Here is an 11,148-nt window from a genome sequence, read left to right as displayed (position 1 = left end):
TCGCTCTCTTTCTCTCTCTTTCTTACTGCTAATTCTGTGTATATTATTATACTATGTGATAGATTATATAAATTGATATCTCGAAAACTATATGCATCGTAGTTTATAACGTTTCTGATTTTCTGAAGTTTCGCCAATTATGTTTATGTTATGACTTTGACGGGTATGACTTTATGGTTGTTTACATTACTTGAGAGCTGTTTTGGTTTGTTTCGCGTGGAAAATGTATGCTCGGAGGCAGCAAGTTAAAAATGTTGAAAAAGTTGGTAAACTTTAGAGTCGCAAAAAATCCTTTTGGTATATGTGTTTTTTATCCAAAAGGAACCTATTCACAAAGTTTCACCTAAATCTGAGCATGTTTTCGGAAGTTTCGCCGCGTTCTAAATTCCCGATCAATTAATCTCTAAATCCTGAAATTAAACCTATTCTCAAATCTGTGACGTCATCAATTATATAGATATAAATCTAACGACATCTTTAATTGAATCGTAGGACATTGGATTTTCTGCAGAAAAATTAATTCTTAATTTAATAATTAATTTTTAATTGCTCGAACTAGTAATATGTACTTACTTAAATGGACATGTACAAAATGTAAATTTAATTAGTTATAATTATTGTTACGGTCTGAAAGATGATCAATGTGACTTCACTGTTTGCATATGTGTATTAGACTACTGTAGGATGAGCTAACACATGTCTCGAATATAAGTATATACGTGAATTTCTATGTCACAATGCACAAACTCAGAGCGATGCACATCACGTTCGTCATCACTTTCGCTTTCTTATGTGTCTTTCGTTCCTTCTTTCCTTCCTTCCGTGCTCCTTCTTTCCTTTTTTCCTTAATTCTTTTCTTTCTTCCTTCATTCTATCCTCTCTATTCTTATTATCACGTGATTCCAATCCGGGCAGGTCTCCGTTGTCGCCTTTCGCATCTTTTTTTCTACAAAGATGCCCAAAAAGCAACGTAATATGAGCTATGCCTAAATTTTTCGGTTTTCTTAACGCAATTTTCGGTAACGAACTTTAATCCTAAATGGTAAATATCTTAAAACATATTTGAATAACGAATAATAAAAGAAAAAACAAATTTGAAAACTTGGTTCTTTAAATGTTCTCTAAATACATAGGAATAGTTTCTCTTTGATCTGATTGTTCTTAAGGGGTAACTCTAGAGATTCGAAAAATAGAAGAATTTTTTATGGTTAAAAGAAAAAGTAAATAAAAAATCTATTTAAAGGACTTTATTGTACATATCTTAAAGTATATGAAACAATTTTTTATTTTTTAAATGGCGGCGCTGGAGCCTTGTAAACGTAAGCGTATTATTGCGGGAGGTGCTCCGGAGCTTGCAGCATAAGTGTCGCAAATTTTGACCTGGAACAAAAAACAAAAATTTTTCATAATCTGCATAATAATAGCTAGAGAAATACGTAGGGGATTTTTTAAATATTGCTATTTCTATGAAAAACAATATTTAAAAAATCCCCTACGAATTTCTCTAGCTATTATCATGCAGATTATGAAAAATTTTTGTTTTTTGTTCCAGATCATGCGGCAATATTATGCTGCAAGCCCCGGAGCACCTCTCGCAATAAAACGCTTACGTTTACAAGGCTCCAGCGCCGCCATTTAAAAAATAAAAAATTGTTTTATACACTTTAAAATATGTATAAAGTCCTTTAAGTAGATTTTTTATTTACTTTTTTTAACCACAAAAAATTCTTTTATTTTTGGGCCTGTAGAGTGGTGTTACCCATTAATTATATCGAGCTTTATCAGAAACATAGAGATCAGGTAACGAAATTTAAAAAAATTAAATAGGCGAGTCTGAGACACGCTTCTATTCTTTAGGATTAAAGTTCCCACATGATCGAAATTGCAATTTGTAAAAGGGCAATTTCAAGATCGATTCCAAGACTCCGTGAAATTCCAATCAATTTCGTTGCAACGCAAGATTGCATGCTCACGCACATGCATCGCACGATTTAGCCGTTTCACGATTCCCGCCCTCCCCCATGTCTTAAGTATCGCACCCTTATTCCACGGTTCTTTGCCGAAATTCTCCGGGCCAACCGCGCTACTGGTCGATCGTCCCTTCAGCACATGCTTTCTGTGTTCTTCTTGTACTTGCAATTACTGCACTACTCACGCGTCTAAACACGCTTCGGATTTACCGCTCCTTCTCTTTCTATATTTTTTTCTATCTCTTTTTTACGAAAGTCTTTCTTACCGAGGAACTGTGGTACTTTCCATGAGTTTTCAACATGTCGTAAAAAAAATGTTTAATAGGACGATAAAAGACTTTTATTTTGATTCGAAGACAGAGAAGTGAAAAGTTTTACAATAAGATTACGGAAAAGAGTTGATACAATCGTTAATCAAATCTCTTTGTTTAATTATTGAGTTATATATTATTCAAATCAAAATAATATTTACATTAGAAAATGGGCAAGTTTGTTGCGAGTATACACTTTAAGTCCGAGTGTGTTATATTAGCTGAAGCTCTTCTTATACATTTCTTTCCGTTTTAAATCACGTCATTTAACACGATTGAATGTATTAACTTTTAATTAATACGATTAAACGTGTTAAATGACATAATTTAACACAGAAGAAACATGTAAAAAGAACTTTAGAATGACACAAATGTGTCATTTTTAGACGTTTATGCGTGTAAAAATAACACACTTGTATTGCAATGTAATGAAGTAAAATATAGCGATTTATTAACTTACAATTAGTGTTCAAACGACGTGACAATTCTTTAAATAAAAAATTCTTTAAATTCTTTTTTTCTTAAATAAGAACGGTTGAGAACTCGTGTTATCTCTAATTTTTTACCATAGTCCTCTTTAGTACATCCTAGACAGAAAAGAGACAAAGTTTTCTGGCTATAAAACGCTCCTCGAACGATCAATATGTATTCATATTCATAACTTACGGTAATGATATTTTAATCATTAATTATCTGTCATTACCTATTGCAACGCGTTGCTATTGAACTTGCGATCGATCTTGTCATATGATACGTATTTACCGCATATGATACTCGCAACGTTTACATTAACCCGAATTAAACGCGCGAATCAATAATCGATATTCAATAGCAACATTTTCCCTTCAACCTTCAATATTTATTTAGACTAAATTTATGCAAAATTCTAAATTTATATTGAATTATTTTTTCTTCGCGCTTTCTACTTATTCCTTTTTCTTCTTATTAACAACTCTTCGCTATCTTTTCTGTCCTTTGCTGTTGAAATTAACTTTTTTTTTGTGGTAACATCATTCTTTCAATAATATTACCGATATTGACGGCAAATATTGATTGTTTGAGGATCTTCGACATTTTAAAGGCCATACGTTTTAAAATATAAATGTAATTCCGAAAGAACATCTAATTTTCCATCCCTTATGTGTAATCTGTATAATTTTTATATTAATTGGATAATTTCGAAAATATGTGGTCCGCACAAAGATTATTATATAATTATGGTCTTTAACGGGATGTCATAGTGGTGTACAATCTTGAACAGTCCACGATTAATGAATGAAAGGTTTAGAGACAAATCAGACGGGAAAAGGAAACAGGCGAGAGATATCAATCGAGTATAACTTTTCATTTTATTACCATCGGAATTCAAGTGCAGATTCCTTTTGAATGTAACGTCGCGTAAAATTTGTATATGATGTATCAGTTATCGATCGTATCGTTACATAATGATCAGCTAGCTGATGATTTTTCGTAAGCGACTAATACAGTGAGGCTCGCTACGATCTAATCGAGCGAGATGTAAAGCAAGGATACCGAACGGGGGTTGTGAATCTCGTGCGGAACTACAAAACCCGACGCGACGAGAGATTGTGCACCACTCGCCGGTGAACTTAAGCCGCACAACCGCTTATCACGCCCACACCCCACACACCTCTGTGACCGAAACCCGAACTGATAATCCGCAGGGCGAGTCGAATGAAACGAGGATAGCCGTGGCGAACCAACGTGCGCACGCCCTGCTCAAGTAAAATGCGTCTTCTGTCTGTCTCCATCCGTATCCGCCTCCTCCGAGCTCTACAAGTTGCATATCACAGAGACGCCGTTTCGAACAAAAAAAGAAAAGAGAAATGGAAATTATACCACGCGTACTCTTATGTGTATTATACGTAGGGAGGCCTGACATTCGGATCTCGGGGCTGGGATTATTCGAGGCGCGAGTGAAGGAATAGATGTTAAGGGGGAATGCCTACCTAGAAAGTTCGAAAAAATCGATTGTTTAATTTTTGCATTCCAAGCAAGGTGGAGGACTTATATCATAGACCTGGAATCGATGATTCTATGTAAGTTGAAAAATTTCGCGATTTATTCATTGCTCAATTTTCAAACGCGTTTTTCTCGAAACCATGTTAAAAATCGGTGACCAAAATATCTCGGCAACCGCTGAACCGATTAATTTGAAATTTCTAGTGGTTATTCTATACATAATTATCTAGTCTTTGTCGTAGGATTTTTTTTAAAATGACTTAGTTTTTTTTATCGGCAAAATAAACCCGAATTTTTCTCTAAAAATCGCTATTTTAAATTCAAATGCCCGCCATTTTGTCAAAAATCGATATTTTCAAAAACCCCTACGTCAAAGACTAAATTATAGTGTCAATTTTAATAATCTTTTTGGTTTTTTTTATTCTGATGATTACAAATGAAATGGGAGTGGTCACCGCGGAGAACCTTTTTTTTTGCGGCAATCGACAGAACCCAAGAATACTCCGCCAATATTGAATATTTTTTAATAAAAAAAATTTAACATATTCTTAAAAGTGTGTACTTTCATGTAGAAAAAATACCAATACCATAATTCATATAGGTTTCCTTAAAAAAATTCACAAAAATTGCCTTTTTGTCGCGCTTCTAGGTAGGCATTCCCCCTTAAGTGCTAAATTAAAATCCACGCGCTTAGGTATTAGTCATCGAATTGAATTATTTGATTTATCGAGTAGATTTAACGCATAGCATTGTATACGCGCGCGAATATTATATTATGCTCGATTTGCCGTGAGTTACGTCACCGTACATCCGACTATAATATTTAATTAATCAGAATGGCCGAGGGGATGATAATATTACAATTGGAACGTGATATCTAGCTGTCGAAACGTTTGGAATATATCGGATTATTCGAATATTCTCAGCTCTGCGAGTGAGTCCCCCGTCCATCATCCATTCCCTTTTTGCTATTTTCTCGTCGTTGCCTGGGCACCAACCCGATCCGCAAGCAACCTATGCAACAACGGAAAACTACCACCACCAAATATAACTACCACTTCTACTTACTTCTATCACCATTACTAAGCTCTCCGTCGATATGTACGACGATATCTATACAGTGAACAGCCGCTCGATAGCCGCGATACACGAAAGAGCTTCTTCGTGGGAATGGCCGATCTGGTATTTGCATAGCCGGGATCGCGCGAGGAATATATCTTGCCAGTACTCTCGAAACTCGTAAATTCGCGAAAAATCTTTATTGAGTCAAATGCAACGATGGTCTCGGGGTTTGTTTTTTCTTGGTCAGAGAAAGATCGGCTCCAAATTTGTCAGAGAGAATTCGTCGCTATAATAAAATAAACTCGAAGTGCACTTCGTGCATCTCGAAGTCGATAGAAGGGAATTTGTCCTTTTAATAATTGCTGCAATTAATAATTAACTTAATTGCGATCTAATATTCCTAAATTTTATTCTTCATTGTCTGAAGAATAATCCTGGACGATTTATAAATTATCTCTCGAGGGATATTTTATTTCGACAAGGAGAAACGTGATATACTTATGTATCGTGGCTATCGCAAGCGGTAAGAGCATCGCACTGGGATGTGTCATCGCTTCCCATTGTTATAACACATGTTGTTACAAGACCCATCACACGTGCTGTCATTCTCGTTGTGATTGTGTCACGAACGGGCGTCATCGTCGCTGTCGCCGACGGCTCCTGGATACTCGCCGCGGCCATGTTGGAATGTAACGTCAGAAGTGAGAAATGTCACGTTGAAAATTCTTGCATGGTATTTTCAAATAAACAGATATTTGCTTAAAATAACACTACAGATCACTTCAGTACATTTCAAAAATACTCCGAGCTGGATCCCTTTCTCTTGACAGTTATTAAACAACCGTAAAACGAATGTGATACGATGCGGGATTATGCGCAGGTGCATGACTAGGTTTCGTATTACATTCATTTTGCTGCTGTTTATTAATTGTCAAGGAAAAGGGATAGACCTACCCTAATCTCGGAGTATTTTCAAAGTGTGCTGAAGTGATCTGAAGTTTTGTTTTAAGCAAATACCTTTTTATTTGGAAATGGCATGCAAGAATACTCAACGTGTCAATTCTCAACATTTCTCGCTTTTGACGTCACAGTCTCGCAAGATGTCGGGAAAGAGCCCAGTAGTGCGATTCTCGTTATGCGTCGTTATGTTCTCATAACGACAGTTGCGCAGCTTTTTTATTATATAGTATACCTACGCAACTGTCGTTATAAAATAAACGCACATAACGACAGCATAACGAGTTACAGAATCGCACTACATGAGCCTTAATTCTTTTGAACTCCCGGTATCGGGACCGCACCGTTCTCTGTCAGTCGCTTTCGCTCCGATGTTCCCCGAGGTTGATCAGGTTAACACGCTTGACACGTCGCGAAAAAGCAGAAATTTTATCCCGACGGTTTGCGCGGAGCCGCACGACTCAAGTTGATATGTTCGCGACCGTATCGACTATTAGCCGTGTACGGTGTACGCAGGGAGAAATGAGCCTGAGAAATGAGCTTCGGGATTCTTGGAGAATTTCTGACACGTAGTCTTCCTGAAATCGCGCACGAATGGAAAGAGATTTTGCGGCGGAAACTTAACGCTTGTTTGACGCGTGAAAATAAATCTCGCTATAATGACGGACGGTGTTTGCCGTAAATAATTTCAAAATAATCTGCGATGAATTTATGAGACTATTTATAAAAATTTATCAAAAGAATTACGCCGATTATAAAAGGGATATTAAAACAATACCTACTCACAATTTTATTTTAAGTTTTTATTTCTCAAAAATAAAAGTTTCAAATGTTTTATCTGATAAGCGGTTTCGACGGAGTAAACTTATTTGCTAAACTAAAAAGATGCTCTACTGGCACCGACGATGACAGGGATGTATATATTATATTTAAGAAAAATATTTTTAATATTTGGAAAATTTATAAGAGAGATTGGAGGTGCTTCGATTTAGATTCCAAATACGAAAGTGCTTCAATGTTATCACTAATAATAATAATTGTTTGCATATTATTCTCTTTTTTTTAACATTGCGGAAGAAATCTTCCTCTCTGTTACTACTAGAAGTTAATCTGTTTTTCGAGTATCATGACATTCTTACAGTATAAATAATTTAGGTCTTTACACAACTTTATGCATTCTGGATCGAATTTAATTTAAACGGCGGTAAAAAATGACAGAAAGAATAAAAATCCTACTACATTAAATAATTTTTAGATAAAGATAACATTCCAGCAAACACAGAATACACCGAGTGCGCAATTTGCTATCAAATTGCGCACTCGGTGTTTTCTGTGTTTGTTGGGATGATTTTTTAATCTAAGATGAAGATGAATATATTTTGTATTTTTTTCGTGTAAATAAGATAATACATGATTCTATTTCTTTATCTAGATGATCATCTGGATAATTTTATCTAGATACTGGCAAACACTGAATGATGAATTATCCGATGTTATCTTTTTTGTTAGCAAGATAGGAAAATATCGAATAAATTCGCAGCTGAAACGGAAATATCAACTAGCAAACGCGTCTCGCTGTCGCTGCTTCGGTGTGGCGGAATAGAAATCAATTTGTCATTATAGCGAAGTAATTTTCGAATGAGATTCTTCTTAACAAGCTTTATTTTATTCGTCCCCGGCGTGTAACACGAAATTCACTGCGTCAGCGCAAAAAGGCTCCGCAGAACATTTCATCAAATTGACATCCCCGCAATCGACCCCCGTTTCTTCGCGCGCTAACGAAAACGCATCGACGTTACGAGCGACAAATTTTCCAAGAATCTCTCAGTTGTCGTAAAATCCTCAAGAGAAATAACGATTCCGCAGCGTTAAGCGGTTCCAATCCCTGGAAGAGCCTCGATCCGCATCGTCGATCGACCCTCGTCGTTCGCAGCTTGCATATATGACAATGCGTTCTTGTTTTTTCTTGTTCTTTGACACGCAGGGTGAATCAAACGAGACGAGGATACAGGTGGCCAACGAGCGAGCCCATCAACTACTCAAGTAAGCGGCCACACTCTCTGTCGACTATCCGCGCCCCGTCGGCCGCCACGAGCGTCACCACCATCACCCTCCACCACCACCACCACCACCACCAACAACAACAACAACAACAACAACACAATAGCAACAACAACAACATCGACACCAACAACAATCAGCACAATTACATTCGACAGTCTACTCGATCGTTTACTCGCGATCTATAATCGCGTTACGTCTGTTAGAACGTTGTTTTTTCGTTCATCTTCACCGATACCGAGTACCGGCCGGTACTTTTCGAGCTCGGTATCGTCAGAATATGTAATACTTAATGAAAATACTTAACCCTAAACTTGACTGAGTGGATTCTGTAAACTATAATTCTCAGAATTTCGTAATGTCCTTTTTCGTTCGTAATAAGAGATCGTTTGAATCACGCGTCACATCGCCATAGGCGTCTAAAAATCATCGCGACGATATGTAAAGGGACTTGGGATCTTTGGGACGTTTTTCGGATTTTTGGCACAGTTTCTTAAGCTATATTATATTAAATTATAATACACTCCGCGAACGATAATGCCGAGAAAATCGACGTGAAAGAAAAATAAACGCTGAATTGGTTGTCGGTGAACTGGTGAGTATCTGCTCTGCATTTCCTTCGTATAACGAAATTTTTTTACTTTCTTAGCTTTCGCAAGTTTAGGGTTAATATACGAAGCAAATTCGCACGTTACAAATTCGGAGATTCTGACTTTCGGCTTCAGATCTGACCGTACAAGTCCGGTTCCTCATTTAGCGTCGAAAACATCCAATTTAATTTTCCATCTTTAACCTTGCTAATTCACATTTTGCAACTAAAAATTAGATTTAATCTCCGAGACGGGCTTTTTGTCTTTACAATGGCAATAATCCGCCGATGCAGAGCTTCGAAGATTCGAGGCGAATGTTTCGAGGCATTTAGATGTGGCTAATCGGTCATCAAAGCTGGATTAAAAACGGATCTCTAACTTAAGATTAACGGAACAGTCTTATTGTACCGATCACAACGAAGAAGCCGATGAAATCTTTTTCTAGCATGGCAAAAGCGTCGAGTTATCGCGTAGTTTAAAAAACGGAAAAAACGCTAAAATCCAATCTCCGATTCGGGAACGAACAGCTTCGTTCTCTATGCCGGCAGAGTTAGCGCGTTGAACGATGGAACTTAAATAAAAATTAATACACGCGCGCACACACACACACACACACACACACACACACACATATATATATATATATATATCTTTCGTTAGTCACACACACGTACATACACGTACACATACCGGGAAGATTAAATGCACGAAAAATTGCAGCAATTAATTCAATTCTCTCGGTTTAATCGACTCTAGACAGTAGGACGGGATTGTATCGAAAGCGCAAGAAACAAACGGAGGGGAAAAAAGAGAAAGGAACAAGATAATAGTACAAAAATTATTACACTTATCTCCCGTTTAGAAAAAACATTTCGAGTACAAGCTTTATTTATTTGTCTCATCGTATATTGCCGCTCTCCGCGATTACAATTTGCACTCGAGGATCACCCTCGAAGCGTGTCAACGATCCTGTCTACAAACGAAAGAAGCAACATCCTAATCTCCCTCTCCCTCGAGTCTCCCCCGAAACACAAGGGGGGACCCTGCGTTGTTTTCCCCCTTGATCGATTACGCGTATTCCCGAGGTCAGTATTGAGTAATTTCGAGAGCGTTTTGCGAATTTCGCCGGGTGTTCACGTACGATAAGTACGCGAAGAGATCACGGCGACACTTGGAGGAGGAAGGGAGCGGAATCACGAACGCGAAGGACGAGGAAGCAGGATGAGAGAGAAGAAGAAGAAGGACAAGTAGAAAAAGAAGAAGCAGAAGACTTATATGACGAGATCGAAGCAACGAAGATAACGCATTCAGCCACGTTGATTATTAGGAGTCAGTTGAAGCTGCAGATAAAGCGAGGTCTTCTTTCGTCGTTTTTTTTTTTAAAGCTCGACTCGCATTCGACAGCTCGTAGAACGTAGGTGTTATCTCCCTTAACCCTCCCTTGCCTCTATCCAATCCAGCTCACCCGCCCTGTCCCTTAATTCTCTCCTTTTGCGCCAATCGCGCCGAGATCACAGTAAGGTTTAACTCCAAAGAAAGATTGTACATTACTGTATTTACACGAGGGCGACGTACCTACCTTGTTAAATCATACGATGAGGAGAGAAGGTCGGTAGAGAAACCTGACGCAGCTCGAGAATTGACATCCGTCGGTGATCCTGAACAACCTGGATCACTCATGATCCTGGAGTGAACCTTCGTGAACCTTACTAAAACAGCTAGAGATAGCGAGAGGTTCTCACGTAGTGAATTTCTTATTGGTATCGCGACAATTTTTAAGAGGTACGCCAGGGCCGGGGTAGAGTAATTCATCGATATAGTTTTGTAAATTTGCTAGTCCACCAATTTGTCACAAATTACGAGATCCGAGTATCGAAGTTTTTTGCACCTATCGCGACTTTTCCTCCTTTTTAGCGCGCTGTGCACTTTTGAGATGCCAAGAGAGCAGACAATAGCCAACGGGTGTCGATCTCAAGCGGCGCGGCTAGTAAGGATCGAGCACAAATAACTGGCGTAGCCTTTTCGATTTCGCTTGTCCTTTGCTTTCTCTCGGAGAGGGAAAAAATGCCCTTTGAACGCTTCGTCGAACGAATGTGTTACAAGAGGAGTGAAAGGGTTCGTATGAATTCCGAGAATGAGAGAGAGAGAGAGAGAGAGAGAGAGAGAGAGAGAGATTGTGCTACGACGCGAGATTATTAGGCGTATAGTGATCAC

At 38.0% G+C, this 11,148-nt stretch overlaps 1 protein-coding gene across 5 annotated transcripts in view; it reads left to right on the top strand.

Moving 5' to 3' along the window:
• LOC112454387 (synaptosomal-associated protein 25-like) overlaps window positions 1-9,990 on the top strand; it is a 49,898-nt gene extending 39,908 nt beyond the window's left edge. For 3 of the 5 annotated variants that reach the window (XM_025015759.1, XM_025015757.1, XM_025015756.1), the window contains exon 7: window positions 8,268-9,990. In XM_025015759.1, coding sequence (XP_024871527.1) covers window positions 8,268-8,330 — 63 coding nt within the window. In that variant the 3' untranslated portion in view covers window positions 8,331-9,990. Of the gene's footprint in view, window positions 1-3,966; window positions 5,332-8,267 lie in introns of those variants that run through there. The other 2 variants (XM_025015755.1, XM_025015758.1) reach the window with 1 other exon arrangement.
• The last annotated feature ends 1,158 nt before the right edge of the window (window positions 9,991-11,148 follow it).

Source organism: Temnothorax curvispinosus, unplaced genomic scaffold, assembly GCF_003070985.1.
Source record: "Temnothorax curvispinosus isolate PA1 unplaced genomic scaffold, ASM307098v1 QBEX01005015.1, whole genome shotgun sequence".
In the NCBI taxonomy this organism is placed as follows: Eukaryota; Metazoa; Arthropoda; class Insecta; order Hymenoptera; family Formicidae; genus Temnothorax; species Temnothorax curvispinosus.
Note: the sequence above shows the minus strand (reverse complement) of the source record. Positions and strands in the feature narration are given on the sequence as shown.